Source organism: Haemaphysalis longicornis, unplaced genomic scaffold (assembly GCF_048455015.1).
Source record: "Haemaphysalis longicornis isolate Haplotype H1 unplaced genomic scaffold, Haemaphysalis longicornis Haplotype H1 scaffold_5, whole genome shotgun sequence".
Classification (NCBI taxonomy): Eukaryota; Metazoa; Arthropoda; class Arachnida; order Ixodida; family Ixodidae; genus Haemaphysalis; species Haemaphysalis longicornis.
Genome location: NW_027526385.1, coordinates 156,885,799 through 156,908,028, shown reverse-complemented (window position 1 = coordinate 156,908,028; position 22,230 = coordinate 156,885,799). Strand labels below are relative to the sequence as shown.

The following is a 22,230-nucleotide window of genomic DNA, read 5'->3' as shown; positions in this document are numbered from 1 at the left end:
GCACTACTTTTAGGAGTGTCTTATCTTCAAAGCTTGGGGTGCGTAAGTTTACAATATCTCACAGCTTCGACTTACACAAGAGCGCGCATTATGCGAAAAGATGGCTGCCCCGACTCCGTTATAAAAACATTGCTAAATAGATAAATTATGGTATAGATATAAAATAAGATTACTTTGAAGTAATAGCAATATATGTAGGCTCAGATATAAAAAGATATATATGATGGTACTAAAAGACTGGATAATCGTCTTATTTTCACTTTTTCATCAATATCAATAATACCCCTTTCCATGAAGAAGTTAAAGAATATTGCCTTTCAGTAAGTTGTTTAAGCTGTACCACTCTACCTGTACGCGCGTTTACGGCAGCATGCGGCGAACGGTAGCCCCTCTGACAAAGCCAGGAACTCAGTACTACGTATGCCAGCCATACCATTGTCAGGACTAGGTTTGCATTGCGTGTTATCATAGCTCTATGAAGGCATGATCATCTTTCTCAGCAGCCTATTTATGTCCACTGCTCGACGAAGGTCTCCACAAGCTACTTTCTTGCGCTTCCCGAGCCCATTCGTTGACTTTGAGCGCCCTTATTTCGTCCATCCTTCAACTCAATGGTCTCCCCTTACTTTTACGCCCGTCTCTCGGCTTCCCCTCTGTTCTTCCAGTCAACCGGTTGTCATTTTGTCCCACTACGTGACGAGCCCAAGCCAAATTATTTTTATTGAATTGGAATATGCTATCGTTTACCCGAGTTTCTTTCCAGATTCAGAAGGCTTGTATTCTGTCCCTAAGCTTTTCTCTGATCATCCCAAGCCCTGTGGCCCGTTGGGCCGACGAAAGATTGCTTTATAGTTCAGTAAGACGCCATGGTATTGTCGCATGTGTAATCACCAGCTGGACGTATTCGTAGTATAATACGTCAAACGCCGCTACAACGAAACCTTCTACAACGAAATATCCAGCACAACGAAGCATATCATATGATGTGGCCCAGTTCCTATGCTTCCGATGTATTGTGAACGCCAATACAGCGAAGACCACTACAACGAATATACCTGTTTAAAAAAAAATTCTTGCTCAGATTCCCTGATCTGTTCTTTGATAACGAACGCCTAGCCTTACACGGGGTAACGCGCAGCCGATAGGTGTGCCAGCCACCGTCAGCCATTTAGTTAGGCCAGGCAGCTGCAGGAATCGATAAACATATACGGTGTGTGTTGCGGCGTAGCACCAATTGTGAAGGCCGAAGATTACGTCTCGTGGGTTGGCCACGTCCTGGTTTATTCTCACCGGATGGCTGACCACATCGTTCCAGAGCTTCCAAAGGAGCCAAGTGTTATGGGAACCGCGAAGCGGTAGCTTCATTTGCTGGGCTTCAGATGAATATCTTGTCACTCCTGTCCTCAAGCCGCAGCACGCCGTGAAGCTTGACAGCGTCAGGTCGGTGCCGCTTGCACATGCAGTACATCATACTATGGTGCACAATAAAACTGTTCGCTTTCGTCCCGGTGTTGTAGTTTAAGTCTGGTGATAATTTCTCTGATTATCTGATTCACTGAAGCTTAGTGAAATGCCGGACGCATATAACGAAGTGACCTGTCTAAAGAACAATTATTGCGGTCCCACACACTTCGTTATACAGGTGTTTGACTGAGCTTATTTTGGTGACAAATGTTGCTTGCTGCTCATTATTTTGGAATGTTTGCCGGGTGCACCCCAGTCCATTTCTAATCTGCGCTGGATTTTTTTGTCGTGGTTGGGATCGCCAGACCACCTGTCCAAGGTACTCATACCCTTCTACTTGTTGGAGCACTTGATTGCCTATGAATATCAGGGCGCTTTTAGCATGTTTATACTTAGCTATGGGTAGTACACGGTGATGCTAGGCTGGGCCACTACACTAATTACACCAATGGCTGTAACACTTGTTACCTTAAAAAAATCCTTTTCGCCATTTTAGCAGCGTCGTAGGCGGAAACCCTTAAAATTGGTGTCGTTCATTGGTATTACTAACATTTATTAGCAAAAATCAGTTGCGATAAATCCCTCAGCCAGAGATTTTCCGCGAATCGTTAAGAACACCCATTTTGTTTGGAAATGCAGAATCACCCAGATAGTGTTGGTCGGGGCGAAACCCTAAAACGCATTTTTAGATGCCGTTGTACACAGTTTGTCATTTCGCTTATTTACGTGGCGAGCCAAAGTCTATTTCGTTTTTTTTTTATTTTGAACTAGGGTATCTTCTATTCTAATTCGTTCTCTGATACAGGAACCTCAGTTACGGTGCCTAAGTGTTATTCCGATATTTTTTAATTACATGGCCCATTGAGCCGACCTAAGTATGCTATCAAGTTATTTAGCGAGGCGCCAAGTTTTCATCATTTCACATTTATTTCAGAAGTTGCTGCTGAAGTTTTTTCGTGCCCAGATCGTTTTCATGTCCGGTTTTATGCCCGGATTGTTACTCCGTGCACGGATAGCAGGCCGAGATGGTTTCGTCTGCAGGCTTTCACATCTCTCCCAAGGTGGCCTGCGTTAGCCCGTGCTAGAATCCCCGGCCAAGAACAAAACTAGTTCGATTCCGACGACGGGAAACATTTTTAAAACACGATAGTCTTTCTTGGGCTACTTCAACCCAGAAATTTCGGTCTGTCTGTATGTCTGTCCGTCTGTCTGTCTGTGACCCGATTCAGCCACCCGGCCAAACTAAAACAAGGCCTCGCAATAGTCTTATATAGTCACAGCTAAATGTGCCCGTCTAAGTCCGGTGTAATGTTCATACTTGTCAATATTGGTGAAGAACAACAAGATATTACGCAAATATAAGACAACAAAGTTATACAGAAGTGATATTTGCAGCGTTCCTTTATAAAAAATCGTACATGTTCGATTTGTGCGAGATTAAATACTCCATCAACTGCAGAAAAAAAAAATTCCCCGCATTTCCCCGAGGGGAAGAATGTGAAAGTGCGAATGCACGAGTTGAATTTGCGCGGTTCGGTAATGTTCGCGAAAGAGAGATCACACCCACCCACACAACTACAAAGAAAGAAAGATGCATTTATTCACAGACACCTATTTGTGTTGTCGTTGTACTTGATTGCTAGAGCGGATCTCAGCTTTGAAATTTCATGTCAGTACTCCTTTAATCGGGTGCATTAGCCCTTCTCACGCCCGATTCCTGGCCAATCCCCCACGTGGGTATGTGCCATGTCAGCGGCCAGGCAGCGCGCGCCCATCTCCCCCCGTTGCCAAGGAAGACGAGGAGCGCGCGCACCCGCAGCTGTTGCTATGCGGACGGCGGCGGACGCTTCAGGCTCGCTTAAGAAGTGCATTCGCACTTAAAATCCCTCCACCATCGCCTGCTGTCGCCCGCGCCACTATAACTTCTGGCGGCATTTTAAGAAATCAACCGGCAACAGTTACGAAAGGTTCCACTCGATAGATTCCACGCTCTACTTGCAACGCACGTGGAGTAGAGAAACGCGGTTCTATAAACGTTGAAGTAGGGCGCCTCGATTCACGCGCGTCTTCGCCGTACGGCAGCGTTGGCATCGGAACACACGGTTTGGAGCAGTGGAACGCGGGAAATATAAAATGATTTAAGCAAACCTTTGGCGTCTTTACCTTGGGAGGAGCGCGACGCAAGAGGAACAACATGAGAGGTGAGCGGGAAAGCGAAGGGAGACATTTACTTGACAAAAGTCGATAAAGAATATCGTCTTTTGACGACATTTGCAACGAAAGGAGCAGATACGCGGCCAGTTTTTTAGATGCGGAGAATCTCATGCTCGGGGCTGTGTTCCTCCCTCCCTTTTCGTCCGCTGTCCGCACTCTACTGCGTATGCGCGTCTCTTCAGCCCCGTCAGCGTTTGGGCTGACGTCAGCGCAGTCCACTATAAAAAGCGCTCGCTTTCGATCCCACGACTGCCTGGCCGCCACGGGAGGTACGTGGCGCTCTTCCCACTGCGCTACAAACGGAGATGGGAGCATGTGCTACGAATGCGCCTTATGTCCTTCACTGATTCAAACTACGTCAACAAGCTACTGATACAACGAAGGCAGGTGAAGCTGAACGTCAACGGAAACGACGAACTGAAAACTAATGGGAACTTCAGTCGACCGCATGGCTGCTTCGCATACTACTCAGGGTTCCCATGCGGGAAGATGGTGTAATTTTTTCTTTCCAATTGTCTGCTTATGTTATTGTTCCACAACGCTGCTCACCATTCGTGCTTTTGGGTGCCCCAGTTATTAGGTTGCAGTGTTCACGGCATAAAGGTCCCGGGTTCGATTCCCGGTACATACCTAACCATACGTTTTTTTAAGGCTTCGCGGTTTCCGGTCCATGCCCAAAGATTTTGTGTCGGCCTAAACAGCTTTGCGGTTAAAAATCCCCCCTTGGTCGGCCCCTGCGGCATGACGGAAATTTACTCCCGAAATTTTAATTCTATATGTATGGGAATTTTGACTGGGCGTTTATGAGTCGGTGAGTGAGGCAGTGAATGTGTCAGTGAGCGAGTGGGTGAGTGAGCAAGCGAGTGAATGAGTGTGTAGGGCACGTCTCCTTATATCTGTAAATTCATCATTATATTTGAAATTTATTCACCTGTATCTTCAGGTCCTCAGCCAGAATTTCATTGGAGTTCCTCAAGCATTTTCGTGGGTGTTCTGCTGACTCAATCAGAAAGGCTATGTCGTCAGCAACTCTTAAATGGCTCAAGCATCCGCCTTTGTCCGTAGTGCTACATTTCCCCCATCAAGCGTCCAGCAACCCCTGTAAACAGGCTCATAACAATTTCGGAGAGATGGTATCCTCTTTCCTACTCACTTCACATACAAAAACTGTTCGCTTTGCTTGCGAAGGATTATCCTGCACATGCATCTCCTACATATGTCATCTATGTGCCTTATGGGCACTGTTTCTGTTCCTTGGTTCTTTAATGCTTCCAGCACTGCTGCGGTGGCCATTAAATCAAACGCTTACTCTCAGTCTATAAATGCCATCTAAAGGGTTTTAGGATACTATGCGGATTTTCCTATTGCTTGATTGGTGACATAAATGTAGTCGATTGTGGGGTATCGTTTTCTAAACCCAGCCTGTTCCATGGATTGTCGGAAATCTAGGCTATTGCTTACTCAGTTGAGTAGGACCCACCGCGGTGGCTCCATGCCAATGGCGTGCTGCTGATCCCAAAACGGGGGTTCGATGCCGGCAATGGTGGCTGCTTTTCTCAAGAAGACGAAAAGCGAAAACGCCCGTGTGTCGATATTTTAGCGCATCCGCAATTAAGTTCCCCAGGTGGTCGAATTGGCCGCAGTATTCCACTGTGGCACGTCCCATAGCCGAGGTAGTGTTTCGGCGACTTAAACACCACAATAAATGAAGAATTAAGATTAGGCAGAATTGTCTTATTTTTTAAATCTTTGCTATCTCCCTTCTTGTAAATCGAAATGATGTGGGCGTTTTTCTAGATTACGGGCACCTTTAAAGTGCTTGAATATTCTGAAAATACGTTAGTAAATTTTCCAGTACAATATCTCCAACGACCATTAGGAGATCCACGGTTGTATAGCCTTTACCTGCAGCGATTTCTCTTCTCGTGCCTTTGAGCACTTTTTTTCAAATTACCTTTTAGTTATTACCAGGGCAAAGCCTGCCACTCCGGGCAAAGCCTGTAGGCTCTACAGTGTCCGCTTTTCCAGCGTGTTTGCCGTGTACCGGTGCAGTATCGTTCTGTTACTTTAACTCGCCCACATTGTGTGCTATGTTCCCTGTTCGTCTCTCAGGGAGTACATTCTATCTTTGCCTAGCTTTTTTGTTGCTTTTAAGCTTCCACCTCTCTCCACATTTTCCTCGCCCCCGCCTTGTTAAACGAACGAGTGCTGTTTGTTTTGATTTTTGTTAATAAATTTCGACAGCTCGGCTAATTATATTTGCTCCACCGTACTCGACACTATCATTTCCTTACGTTGCGCAACCATTTCCTTCGTTTTTTTGCGTTAGTTTGCCAGTTTAGTTTCTACATGCTGCTTCTCCAACAGCTACTGCTGTTTCTGTGATTGCCGTTGTTAATTTGTCTTTTAGCATGATTCCCCTGCCCTGGTCAGCACAGGCTAAAGGAGTTTGTTCTGAAGGCCTATTTTAAACTCCTTCGTCCTGGCTGTAAGTGACTTCATGTTTGGTTTTCTACTTGTCACTAGTTTTCCCTTTTCCCTTTTGAAGTTTGACATTAATTTGCTCATACCCATCTTGAGATCGTTGGTACGAATCTTCCAGTACCTAAACGTCTTGCACAATACTTGGATTCTGACTTAAAGTCAATTTCGATGTACTTATTCCGTTGGGCTTTTCCGTGTTCATTTCCCATTATTTTGTTTGCTAATGAATATGTTTAGTAGCCTTATGTTGTTTCTCTGCCCAAATCCAACCAGTATATCTCCTTCGTGGTTCCAAAAGTCCATTCGAATGTTTGTTGCTGTTCTTTATCCTACACTTTTCACCCGATATTTTTGCGTCAAACTCGCCAACCAAAGTCGCGAACTGCGTTGTTCTCTTATTCGTTATTGATTCGACGTCCTCGTAGAAACGGTCTACAGCCTCACAATTGTATCTAGCTGCTGGTGAATAGACTTGAACGATAGCTTGTATATCTTTTTGATCTTGATCATGACGACTCGTACTATTTCGTTTACCCTCACATTCCTTCACGTTCCCAGTTATGTCTGTGGATCAAGAATCCTACCTCATGCTCTTTCTTTTCTTGAGGTTCTCGGTCGCACAGAATGTGTCACGTACTCAACTTTACGAAGCCTTATCCCGCAGTTCTAACCTGTCTTATCCCTATCATATCCCACTCAATGTGAGAGCTTCTCTAATAGTACAGCTCAGCATCCCTCGCTGGGCAGAGTTCGCGCATTGAACGATATCAAGTTCAAGTCAACGAGACTGCGTATCCGTACTCAACACGTTCTTAGCACCCCCTGCTATAAGGCTGGTTTGACCGCCACCATAGTCAGGAGCTGTACAGGTGCCGAGAACAAAGGGCCGTGAGTTGGGTTCGTCAACCACTGGAACGCATCAAAAAGAACTCGCTTATATTTCGCCATTTTGTTTAAAGAATTTCAAAGCCGCGAATATGGTCGCCCAGCTTCGTGGTGTCCCCCTCTTTTGCCCCCTTAGCAACGTACCTTCGTTATCTTCAGGAGCAGGTGGTACGGACGGTGAATCTCGAGGCGACTGCGGACTTTCGTTGGTAGTGCCTTGGTCTTTGGGAGTGGTGTCGAGGGAGGCTCCAGTCTGCGCAAAGGTAGCGTTGTTTGGCCCACCGACTCCTGGTTCAAGGCGGTGCTCGTGGGGTGAGTGATAGTGATCGGTCTTCAGGGTCACCGTTTTCAGCTCCTCCTGCAATTGCGAAGTGCATCATTTCGTCATCATCATTATCACCGACATCATAACTACTCTCCCAGTCAAACCTTCATCTGCTCCTGCGCTGAAGCTGGCCGCAGTCGTCGCTCGCGCATCTGAACCCTCTGGGAGTTCCCCAGCAAATAAATAACCCTCCCAACACGGCGAAAAACGATCGTACGAAACGTCCCGCAAATATTCCGCACATTGGGAGAAATGTGATGGGAGTCAGACGATTTTTTCCACCTCTAAGAAGGTTTCTGGCAACGACGTCGTGGCGACGGCGCAAAAGGCTGGACAACCGAGAACCGATGTCACAGCCCCGCACAGTCGATATCCTACGGTCGACAGGCGCAGACCAAGGAGCGGACTATACACTAGCTAACGGCGGAGGAGATAGCGAGTGTGCTCTCAATAACACTTGACAATACCTAAGATGGCGCTTCTGGCTTTCATTATAGGCGACATTAAGGGGCGATTTTAAGCATGCCTATCCTGCATGACCCTCTCACCGTTGATGTAGGCAAACCTCAGTTTAAGTTCATGCTATTTCAGTAAGCTGCCTCGCACAACGCTCCTGGGCATTTATTGCTGAATAAAGTTGATATTGTTCGCTACTGGAACTGTCAATTTTCTCTTCATTCGCATCCCCAGGCTTTGAAATTAGAGCACGTTGGATCTTTGGCATGGTAATGTCGTAGCCAGCGTGGTACCTAGCGTTATTTAGTTGCCTTGTTTTGCTTAATTATGGTTTGTAAGCACGCAGAGGCAATGATAGGGCCCTGCATGCACCTGATTTGAAGTTTTTGCTCTACTGCGACTTCTGGCCGAAGACGATAGCGCCGTGTTAGTGCCCCTTCACTTTGCCTTCACAACGGAATCTTTCTGCAGAGAGACCTATGAACAAAGCAGAATTTACCCCTCCACAATACAAGCCGCCTAGAAGGATTGAATTGAGTTAATAAATTATTTATTGACCGATCGATCGGTCGACGTTTTATTAATTTCTAATACGGCGGCTCGCACTCTTGCTGGCTAGAAGGCATTATAGGAGACGAACAGTAGCGGGACGGCGCACCATTGCGCTTTCAGTAACAGTGCCGAACTTTTTACACATTTCTTTCCCAAATAGGTTTGCCCAAAGAAATGTGTTTCTACAAGCCAAGATATCGTACAAGCTTCGAGCTTTTTTTAGGCGTGTATTCATCTTCTCACCGTACCGCGCAAACGAAACATGGTCGTTTTTCACACGATTTAACCTTATATAATACGGCAGCAGTTCCTTTCGTTTTGGAGAGTTAACTCTGCCGAGAATGGAATGATAGTTCAATTGTAACGTGTTTATTACTGCCTTACAAAATTAACATTTGTAATAGGTGCGGAGTTAAGGGCTTCGGTAAGGAAAATGTTTTCGAGTTACCCCTCCCGCTTCGCTAGTTATTTCGCCAGGCTACATCTCAAATGAAGGCTTGCTCGCACAAAACGTTACAAGGTTCCATACTGTTCGAGGATTGAATAATAAATTGAGTGATTGACAATGCATTTATGACCGCTTAAGCTTGAATTTTATTCTAGGTTAAAGGAGCCACGAAGAGAAAATACAAGTTTGTTATATTCGAAATATTTCGTGTTTTATAGTGTCCCCAGAGCTTGTGCGGCAGCAAATGATGCCGTATTCAGTGAGATATTAATCAATTTAGGTTAAAATTTTGATTATCCCGCGAAATCGTGTGATTTGGTGACGTCTGCAATGAAGTCATAACAGCGCCTATACAAAACAACTTCCACTGCGCCATTCAGCTCTGCAGCCTTACCTGCCGTCAAACCTCCCAGATGGCGCTAGCATGCTCAGCACGCCGCCGTTGTTTTGTTTTTGACCGTATCTACACCTGGTTTTTTTCTTGTTACGGTAGAAAGTAATCGCTTCGTGAAACAGGGGGTATGCTTGACCAACGAGGTCACGTAAGGCAACGTCGCTTACGCCAATCGGCCAGCGTCGTATAAGACAACTCCAAAGCGGCGGACTGCTGTGCAGCTAAAACAAGCATAGTGAGCCCAGTACCAACAGCAGTGCGCATCGGTACTTCTATGTCTACGTGTATTTTCGTAACTTTTGCTGTTTACCGTACCATTTTTACTGCTGTAAAATGGATAGGCATTACATTTAGGCGCAAATAGCTTGTTCGGAAAGCTTATAAGCTCTGCCTAATTCGCGTTTGCTTTTGGCGGCCTCCGCCTATCGCAGAGCAGTCTGGTATAACATCATAGGTTTGGTTGCGGGAAATGAGATAGTGGGTCGCATGGCCATTCCCTTTTTTCCTAATTATATAGCTTATTTGAGAGAAGTTTACGTTAATAGGGGTGTCAGTATGATTCTAAACGAGGCAATCTTTTGAATGAACCAAACTTGTGTTTTGTCTTCATGGCTCCTTTAAGGCAGCTTTCGTGTGGAGCATTATTCGTACCTGTTACACCCTATTTCCCCACACTGTACGCCTAGTTCTTGCGTGCGAGATCGCGGAGCACTTAATATTGAGATTGAGCACTTAATTTGAGATTGAGCACTTAATATTGAGCACTTAATATTGAGATTTTATATTGAGATTTAATAATAGCACTTAATATTGAGATTTCACAGAAAGCTCAGTGAACTCCAAGATATTTATACCCAAGCTTCGATAATTACCAATGCGAAAAAGAATCTATTAGGTTTGACGGTGGCCTACTAAAAGTAGCGGGCCAAGCAATGGCTTTGAGCTAGCACTACAACTTGCCATTATAAACACACACATACACAGATGTGCGTGTGTGTGTGCATGCGTGTGCGCGGGTTAGAGCACAGAGACAAAAGCTTGTTTGTACAATACCAAACTGTACCAAACAAATATTTTTGCGCTGTATGACCATTTGGATGCCGTCCTGCTCCAAGACAGTGGGACTCCATTTTAAGTTAGTAAAGCATGCTAGAATACTGAAACGCAATACAAAACCCAGCCTAGAATGTAGAAATCAATATCGCAGTATAACATAGCGTTTCGGCATATGCTGCCTACGGGAGCAACTGCTACGCGGATGATTTCAAGGAAAAGCCGCGCGGCTTGTCCGTAGCAGCAAACCCTGCTTGCAACCCTGTGCACGGTGGCTTTTTCTCAATATATGCAGGAGAGTGGCCACGGCTAGCTCAACAATGCGGCCGCCGCAGACACACGCGCACGCTCCGACCCCGTCCTTCGCTGGCACTCGAGAGACTGCTCCTACATGCGCGACGAGTAGCTTTCCCGCACGAATTGGAGACTCATCATAGCGAACGGACGCACAACTCTGCTCCTAGAGGGGAGGTATGTACACGAAGTCTTTTAGTAAGCCCTACCGGAACTTATGATCACCCACCTTTTCGTTGCCTGGTGGTGCTGTGGTCACCGAAACAGTGGAGCGAACTGCGCTGCCCGTTCTCAGGCCTGGAAGCTTGTTGAGGGGGCGCCCTCGGTCGGGCTTCTTCAAGGAGCGCATGACCACTGCAAGCCTGTCGAAGAGCGGCTGCTTTTCCAGCTGGAGCCTCGAGGGCTGGGATGTCGTGTTGTGTTGGGAGTGCGAAGCTGACATCTGAAGCGTTGAACCGCGCGGGATCGCCTGGAGAGGCCGCCGGTCCATGTCTTCCTTGTGGATGGTAGACAGCACTCGGTCCACGAAGTAGAGCAGAGGCACCGAGACCACCGGAAGAGGGAGGACCAGGGCGCTGACGAAGGCGTACAGGCACACGCTTAGGAAGAGGGACCCACGCTGCAGGCCGAAGCGCTGGCATGTCCGGACCGCCAAGCTGGCAACAATCTCGCTCTGGTTGTCCAGCAGCACGACGACGAAGAGCGACAAGGCGGCGGTCAGAGCTTCGACCTGCCCCCAGAACCAACGCTAGTGAGGGCGCAAATGGCGTGATATGGTTCAGTGGTGTTCCACAGAGTTTATCTAAAACTGGTTATGGGGCACGTCTACTGAAAAACTACGCCGAAACAGCAGATTTCAGCTTTCGTAGGTCACACCTCGCGATCTTCAGCTTACTACATTGCCCCTGTTTGATGGACGCCTGTTTTTCTAGGAGGTACGAAGCGCGGCATACTGAGCAGAAAACAGCATAAATGATACACTAATAACTACTGCGCTCGACGGTTTTGGACAAATGGTGTTCTTTCAAGAACCTAGTATGCGGCCCAGGTAGAACCGTTTCAAGGGGCAATATTTTGCGCTCTAAAACGTTTACCTTGAAAAATTGGTGCGGAAGAGAGCTTTGTCAAGCTGTTCACGATTTTGCCCAATTAGTCATGGAACGTAGGTGTTATTGTTGCGCTTGACGGCTCTTTTATCTCCAGAGCCCCTTGTACAAGACGCAGAGCTAGCATAAGCACAATGCAGCATTTGAAGAGCGTCTGTGCAACCGGTATCGGAGATAATGTGATAACTCGTTATTTCAAACAAATAATTCTTTGCTCTAGGACAGGTACAACCATTCCACATAAGCGATCGTTCGCATAAACTAAGCTACTTGGTTAGGTAGCTGCGGAAGAGAACGATAGGCCTCACAGCACGGAATCCAAGTACGGGCGCTCAGCCCAGTTGTTTCTATACTGTTATTAAACCACTCTGAGGAGTGCTGAAACGGCATTCCACACATTGTAACGGCACAAATTTGTCAGTCTGTCGCAGCAATTTGCCGAGTATTCATACATGAAATACCATTATTCCATCCATCCATACGCCCATTCATCGATCTACCCGTCCATTAGTCACCAATCCATCCGTTCGTCCACCCGTCCTTTATCTGTTTGTTTATATGTCCATCCAACCAGCGAACCGACCATTTGTCCGGTCATCAATCCATCCATCCATTCGTCTGCCCATTCATCCACCAATTGATCCATCCATCCGTCCATTCCTCCGTTTGTCCATCAACCCATTTGTCCATTTTCGCTTCATTTGTTCGCATTTGTCAATTCATCCATACATGATTTCGTCCATTGATCCATTCAATTACGCCGACATTCGTCCGCCATCCATCGGGCCATTACTCAATTTGTACTGTTTCGTGTTTCTGCAGCCAGTTGGCGGAAACTGTCTAAGTGTACTTCAAATCATAAGACACTATGATACTCAGCGACACTCGGCCCAAAACGAGCCTTGATTTATTTGTTCCTGGACCATTGAAAAGAACTGACCATCCATTCCTCCCTGCATACATGTATTTATTATTTTTATAAATCCATTCATCTATCGTCCGTCCGTCCGTCCATTCAGTCCATCCGCTAAGCCTTCAAGCACGCCTGGTTTAAATCTTGACATCAGCGCGTAAATTCGTGAGAAAGGTCAGCGTATACGCACCGAGAGATACTCCTCGGCGAGCTCCTCGGACGCCATGAGGCCGAGCAGAGGCACAGTGATGAGATGGACGAGAGCCGTGGCTGGTTTGGGCATCAAAGGGAATGCCAACAGCAGGATGGGCAGCAGCACGCAGTACAGGCAGGAGCCGTGCTGTGCGCGAAAGCACAACAGTCTGCCCAGCGTTCGGAAACACGCATTGAAGATGGCATTTCGCGCGTAAAGTGTGAGATATCGTGGCGCAGATTGTCAACTTCTCCGTGACTGATAAGGTTTGCGTAGCAACAACGAGTACATAATTTAGTCTCCAACGACGCTCTTTACCTGGCTAAGAAAGCATAACGTAGGTGCGATTATTCATGACTGTCCATCATAGCAGCGATTACGATGTATTCCTGGCACTAGCGGAGAAATGTGTTCGTAGGCACAAGTCCCCCTTCTCCAGACGCTCCATTTGGCTCATCGCCCGGCTGGTGTCCACAAGCATTGAACACTGCTAAGTTATGCCTTGCACAAGTTTCCCACTGATTTAGCTTAAGCCGGAACTGTATGCGTACTTTCATCAGGAAGATTTTATTCAGGAAAATGGCATGCTGGCGCACGTGCTTGCGTACATTGGCGCAGCCACTGTCGTAACCTCCTCCTGGAGGCGATTCCAGTCTGACTAACGGAGATGCGCGGATGAAAACAGGGTATCATGGTCCCTATCAAGAAATGGATCACGGGTTTTCATCCGGTTCCTTGTCCCTAACCCTTACGAGGAACGTGAAGAGATACCGCTATTCTCTTCCTCGTTGCACAGTGGCAGACGTCTGAACCGTCGGGAACAATATGGTGCCCACAGAGTGCTCGCGAACTGATTTACCGAGCCGCGATTTCTACTACGGCCCTGCAGGCAAGCCAACCTTTCCCGACAAAACAGGGATACTACCCTACCCCCTCCGTTGCCAATACCGACCAGCAGACAGCAAGCTCGTTGGATGGAGCGAGCACACACGCTACGCATACCAGAAACACAGTGTGAGTGTGTCGCGCTGGGTGCTCAACTGAACTGAACTGAACTGAACTTCACACATGCACACGCACACGAACACACACACGCACACGCACAGACACACACACACACGCACACACACAGGCACACACACACACACACACAGGCACGCGCGCGCACGCACACACACATCTACACGCACACTCGCACGCACACGCATACTCACACACCCATACGTACACGCACACGCGCACACACACACGCACACGCCATCCTACAAGCACACGCACACGCGCGCACACACATACGCACACGCACCCAAACACACAGGCACACGAACACACACGCACACGCACGCACACACATATACGGGCACGCAAGCACACACACACACACACAGACACATTGATTGATTGTAGGGTTTAACGCACCGACGCAACGCAGGCGATGAGGCGCGCCGTGCTGCAGGGCTCCGGATTAATTTTCACCACCTGGGGATCTTTAACGTGCGCCGAATCTTGTACACACGGGCGTTTTTGCTTTTCGACCCCATCAGAGAAGCTGCCGCCACGGCCGGGAATCGAACCCGCGTCCTCGTTCTCAGCAGCAGAACGCCTTAGCCACTGAGCCACCGCGACGGGTTACACACATACATACCTACCCACACACACACACACACACACACACACACGCGGACGCACGCACGCACACATACGCGCACGCACGCAAGTTCACACGCGCACACACGCACACATACGCGCGCACGCACGCACACGCACACGTACAAACGCACCACACGCGCACGCACACACACAGGCACACACACACGCAACGCACACGCACCAGCACATGCTCACGCACATGTACATGCACACACACAGACACGCACACACGCACACGTGCACAAACACAGACACGCACACACACGCACTCGTACACGCAGACGCATGCAGACACACAGGAACATGCTCCACACACATGCACACACACCAACACATACACACACACGCACGCACACACGCGCGCGCACACAAACACGCACACGTACACGCACACAAGCCCACACGCAAACACATACGCGCACGCGCACGCACATACACACAAGCACACGCGCGCACGCACGCACACATATATACGCGTACGCACGCACATACTCGCGCACGCACGCGCAGACGCACACACGCACACACACATATACGTGCACGCTCGCACACACTTACACGCGCTCCCACGCACGCACACATTGGTGCGCACGCACGGACACAGATATACGCACATGCACGCACGCACATACACGTGCACGGACACGCAGACGTACACGCGCACAAACACGCACGCACATACACACATACGCATACGCACACACGCACACTCACGCACACACATACAGTCGCACAAGTACACACAAACACATACACGCGTGCGCACGCACACAGACACACGCATAGGCACTAACACACACGCACACAAATATACGCGCACGCCTGCACGTACACACACACACGCACAGGCACACGCACAAATACGCTCTAACACACGCACGCACACACACACGCACCTCCACGCGCAAGTAGGCATACACGCAAACATACGCACACACACACACACACAGGCACACACACGCACACACAGGCACACGCACGGACGCACACGCACACACAGACGTACGCGACACACGCACGCACACATAGACGCGCACGCACACACACACACATACGCGCACGCACGCTCGCAAGCACACACACACACCCACACCCACACACATATACGCTCACGCACGCACGTACACACGCACACGCACATCTACAGACACAAATACGTGCTAACACACGCACACACGCACATATGCACACACACGCGCAAGCACGACACACGTACCCGTACCCACACACGCACATGGACACGCATACTCCCACACGCACACATACACGCACGCAGACACACAGGCGCACGCACACGCAGACCTACACACGCACACGAGCACACACACAGCCACACGCTCATACACGCACACGCATACTCACACACGCAGACGTACACGCATACAAAAATACACACGCACAACACATACCCACCCACCCGCCCACACACACACTCGCGCGCACACTACCACACACGCACACGCAGAGGCTCGCACACACGCACACATATGCGTACACACGCACACATACACGCGCACGCACGCATGCGCACACACGCACACGCACAGACGAGCACATACGCGCGCGCACGCACGCACAAGGACACCTACACACAGATGCACACACACACGCGCACACACACCCACATGCAGATACACGTACGCGAACGCACGCACGCACACGCTCACCCACAAGCACATGCACATACACACACACGTACACACACGCACACGCGCACTCGCGCGCGCGCACACACACGCACACGTACACGCGCACGCACACACAGGCATAAGCACACAAGCATACACGCGCGCGCGCACACAAGCACACACATACGCGCAAGCACGCACGAGCAAACATATACGCGTAGACACGCGCACACATATACGCGCATGCTCGCACACACTCACACGCGCTCCCACGCACACACACATTGACGCTCACGCACGCACATACACGCGCACACACGCACACGTAGGCACACACGCACGCGCACACCCACACGTATACGCACACACACAAGGCACACGCACGCACAGACACACAGCACACGGACACACGTACACACGCACACATACATACACGCTGCGCACGCACACAGGCACAAACAGATACACACCCCCACACACAAACGCGCACACGCACACACACACGCACAAGCACACATATGCGCGCACGCACGCACGCACACACACCCACCCACCCACACACACATGCGCGCACGCACGCGCGCACACTCATACCTGCGCACGCACGCACACACACAAACGCACACGCACGCATACACACATATATGCACACACACGCCCACACATATATACGCGCATGCTCGCAAAAACTTAACGCGCTCTCATGCACGCACACATTAACGCGAACGCACGCACACACATACGCGCATGCACGCACCCACATACACGCGCACGCACGCGCACAGACGAACACACACACGCACACGCACACACACGTGCACACGCAGACGTATACGCACGCACACACAAACGCACACACACGCCCACGCACACACACACGCACAGGCACCCACACGCAACGCACACGCACCAGCACATGCTCACGCACATGTACATGCACACACACAGACACGCACACACGCACACGTGCACAAACACAGACACGCACGCACACGCACTCGTACACGCAGACGCATGCAGACACACAGGAACATGCTCCACACACATGCACACACACCAACACATACACACACACGCACGCACCCACGCGCGCGCACACAAACACGCACACGTACACGCACACAAGCCCACACGCAAACACATACGCGCACGCGCACGCACATACACACAAGCACACGCGCGCACGCACGCACGCACACATATATACGCGTACGCACGCACATACTCGCGCACGCACGCGCAGACGCACACACGCACGCACACATATACGTGCATGCTCGCACACACTTACACGCGCTCCCACGCACGCACACATTGGTGCGCCCGCACGGACACAGATATACGCACATGCACGCACGCACATACACGTGCACGGACACGCAGACGTACACGCGCACAAACACGCACGCACATACACACATACGCATACGCACACACGCACACTCACGCACACACATACAGTCGCACAAGTACACACAAACACATACACGCGTGTGCACGCACACAGACACACGCATAGGCACTAACACACACGCACACAAATATACGCGCACGCCTGCACGTACACACACACACGCACAGGCACACGCACAAATACGCTCTAACACGCACGCACACACACACGGACCTCCACGCGCAAGTAGGCATACACGCAAACATACGCGCACACACACACAGGCACACACACGCACACACACGCACGGACGCACACGCACACACACAGTCGTACGCGACACACGCACGCACACATAGGCGCGCACGCACACACACATACGCGCACGCACGCTCGCAAGCACACACACACACCCACACCCACACACATATACGCTCACGCACGCACGTACACACGCACACGCACATCTACAGACACAAATACGTGCTAACACACGCACGCACGCACATACGCACACACACGCGCAAGCACGACACACGTACCCGTACCCACACACGCACATGGACACGCATACTCCCACACGCACACATACACGCACGCAGACACACAGGCGCACGCACACGCAGACCTACACACGCACACGAGCACACACACAGCCACACGCTCATACACGCACACGCATACTCACACACGCAGACGTACACGCATACAAAAATACACACGCACAACACATACCCGCGCGCGCATGCACACACGCAAACACATATACGCGCACGCAAGCACACACACACATACCCACCCACCCACCCACACACACACTCGCGCGCACAGTACCACACACGCACACGCAGACGCTCGCACACACGCACACATACGCGTACACACGCACACATACACGCGCACGCACGCATGCGCACACACGCACACGCACAGACGAGCACATACGCGCGCACACGCACGCACAAGGACACCTACACACAGATGCACACACACACGCGCACACACACGCAACGCAAACACACACACCCACATGCATATACACGTACACGAACGCACGCACGCATACGCTCACCCACAAGCACATGCACATACACACACACGTACACACACGCACACGCACACTCGCGCGCGCACACACACACGCACACGTACACGCGCCCGCACACACAGGCATAAGCACACAAGTATACACGCGCGCGCGCACACAAGCACACACATACGCGCAAGCACGCACGTGCAAACATATACGCGTAGACACGCACACACATATACTCGCATGCTCGCACACACTCACACGCGCTCCCACACACACACATTGACGCTCACGCACGCACATACACGCGCACGCACGCACACGTAGGCACACACGCACACACACGCACGCGCACACCCACACGTATACGCACACACACAAGGCACACGCACGCACAGACACACAGCACACGGACACACGTACACACGCACACATACATACACGCTGCGCACGCGCACAGGCACAAACAGATACACACCCCCCACACACAAACGCGCACACGCACACACACACGCACAAGCACACATATGCGCGCACGCACGCACGCACACACACCCACCCACCCACACAAACACATGCGCGCATGCACGCGCGCACACTCATACCTGCGCACGCACGCACACACACAAACGCACACGCACGCATACACACATATATGCACACACACGCCCACACATATATACGCGCATGCTCGCACAAACTTAACGCGCTCTCATGCACGCACACATTAACGCGAACGCACGCACACACATACGCGCATGCACGCACCCACATACACGCGCACGCACGCGCACAGACGAACACACACACACGCACACACACACACGCACACGCACACGCAGACGTACACGCACGCACACACAAACGCACACACACGCCCACGCACACCCACGCACAGGCACACACACGCGGACACACACAGGCATACGTACCCGCACGCACGCACACACACGCACACACATATACGCGCAGGCACACACACACGCACACACACATACGTACACACACGCACGCAAGCCCAAACGCACATATACGCTCGCTCACGCACGCACGCACACACACACCCATGCACAGGCATACCCACAGATAAAAATACGCGCTAACACACGCATGCACACACACGCGCACATACACTCGCAAGCACGCACAGGCGCACACATATTTACACGCACGCACACGCACACACACAGCCACTGCCACCCCCCCACACGCACACACACACACACACGCGCGCGCGTACATACGCATGCACACACACAGGCACACCCACAGACACAAATAGGCGCTAACACACGCACGCTCACCCCCACACACGCACATACACTCGCAAGCACGCACACACGCGCACACACACCCACGCGCATAGATACATGCGCGCACACACACACGCACGCGCACACGCATGCACGCACCACGTGCACGCACCACGCGAACGAACACGCACAAACGCGCGCGCGCGAAATAAAAAACCTTCACTGCACCCACCAGTCCAGCCTGCACTCAACACCATTCCCTCCGAAAATTCCCTGCAAACCGATACCCACTTCCTTCACCTCATCTCCGGGAGCGCATCTTGCGCGTTCCGAAGTAGTCGAACCAAGACGTGACCACCTTCCGGGCCCTAGCTATTGCGGCGGCATGCTAGGGCTCCCCTACCTCTATGCATCATCCTGGATGACCAATAAAGTCTCCCAATACCGTTAGGCCTACCTAACCGTCCCACAATCTGCACTACACAAGCGCACTCACCGGTGGAGGGATGAAGAAGAGTGGCAGCAGGTAGAGAGGCGAGAGGACGTAAAGGTGCGAGTGGCCGGTGTCGTCCTCTTCCGGCTCCTCCCCTGGCGCAGCGGGGGGCTGCGCTTCTGGGGCTTCGGCCGCTGGTACGGCTCCTGCGCGCACACCACGCAGCGGGGAGAATAAGTGACGATCTGTATTTTTGCATTTGACCGAGGGTTTCAAAGCAACACAATATACACGTTTGCTTGTAACAATCGCCTTTTTCGACCTGTTACATGCCGTTTCCATATCAGCAGGAAACACTTGGTCAGCAGCACATTCGCTCCGTCAATACAAAACCATCGCTTCGGGATGACGGCTGCACGCATACTGCGAATATCTTTAACTGAAAGGAATACCACCAAAGCGCGAAATTAGTTCACGCATTATTCAAAGGAGTACGCAGCGCGATGGTGCCGGCTGCTGACAATTATCCGTAATCATAACGTGGCCGGCAAAACATTGGGTGGCATGGAGGGCAGTCACTTGGTGTGGTCAGACAAAAGTAAGGCTGTGATATGGTTACCAAATACCTTCGTCTCTGGCTCGGGCACTCTCCTCTTCCATGGCGGGAAGCTGTTGGCGAGGCGGCGACCTGGCAGCGGATCAAATTAGCGCTGCCGGGATAACTGAAGGAATCGGATCACAACGGATAAAGCAGCGCGGTGGGAGGCACAGGCTATCCTTGTCTGCTTCTTCTTCGGCTTCCAATGAAACTCTTGAGCACGTGCAACCTTCTTTTTTTTTTTTTGCGGAAGTTTGCTAATCAGCATAAGGGGAAACTAAATGTATAGATACACGCCGGATTCCCGAAGGAATCGGAGCAAGGGGCCATGATGTGGTCCTTGTATCCACGCCATGAAGTGTGGCGGACGTCCGGGGCGCGGGCCGCAGGTGGCGATGTGCACAGCGCGTAGGCTTCGCAGAGCAGGGCAACTCCACACCAGGTGCTCTGCTGTTGCCTGGTCAACTGGAGCGGGGCAAAAGGGGCAGGCGGAGTTGAACGGGGCATGGTATTGAGGTGGCCAGGACCTCGTCACAGCTGGCGTGAGGGCGACTCCCAGGCGAAGACGTCTGAGCAGGACCTCATCTTGGCGAGACAACCCGCCAGGGAGATCTGCACCGCGCGGGGGTATGAGAGCGCGCGCGGTGCGCCGTAGACGTTCTTTTGCACTGGCAAGGCGAACACCGTTTGAAGAAGGCGCAAGGGGAGCTGGATATTGCACACGCACGGGGTGTGTTCCGGCATCTGCAGCCTGCATTGCGGGGTGGCTATTCCGTTGGCGCCATGACACGCGCACACGACACGGATAAGTGTCCATTATGTCCTGGATTTCTAGAAGAAGTTCGTTGGACGTGAGAGTTTTACGGAGCTCTCGAACAGCTGCCGACGAATCAGTGTAAATTGTACACTGTGGTGAAGCATGGTTGATTAGCAACGATGTGTGTAGCAGAGCATCCCGCACTGCAAGGAGTTCTGCCTGCGTTGACGGCCACTTCTCCGTTGTTATGTAAGTGCAGGTCACTGGATCGGGAGCCACAGTCGGGCAGAGTAGAGCCGTATGAAGTAAGGTATCGGAAGCACTGGCGTCGACAAACATCAGCGTAGACGAGGGGCTACCAATCTCCATAGAAGGCGGAATCGGAGCACCAACTGTCCGGGGATGAATACGGGCAACAGGTCGTGTATCCGTTAATTGGTGGAACTTCCATGGGGGCCGTATATTGGTGTTTGATAGTGGTGGGGCTGGTGAACCGGTCATGTACGCTGCAAGAGCGGCGGAATCAGGGTCAAGGGCTTGTTTTTGGAGGCGGGCTTGTCGACGCTGATGCACTAGCTCATCAAACGTGTTGAGCTGCGCTTCCTGTTGCTTCCTGCGCTTCTTGATTGTGGCGTGTAATGTCACTAGATAACCTTTCACAGTATTGGCACTCTTTTCGTCTATTGTTCCGTGCCGCCTACACG

At 50.9% G+C, this 22,230-nt stretch overlaps 1 protein-coding gene across 1 annotated transcript in view; it reads right to left on the bottom strand.

The window, feature by feature from the left end:
• LOC144138786 (uncharacterized) overlaps positions 1-20,595 on the bottom strand; it is a 60,195-nt gene extending 39,600 nt beyond the window's left edge. The window contains exons 1-4 of the mRNA XM_077671252.1: positions 20,235-20,595; positions 12,779-12,928; positions 10,799-11,299; positions 7,192-7,405 (exon numbers count right to left, since the gene is read on the bottom strand). Of these exons, the coding sequence (XP_077527378.1) occupies positions 7,192-7,405; positions 10,799-11,299; positions 12,779-12,928; positions 20,235-20,513 (1,144 nt within the window). The 5' untranslated portion in view covers positions 20,514-20,595. The remainder of the gene's footprint in view (positions 1-7,191; positions 7,406-10,798; positions 11,300-12,778; positions 12,929-20,234) is intronic.
• Between the last annotated feature and the right edge of the window lie 1,635 nt (positions 20,596-22,230).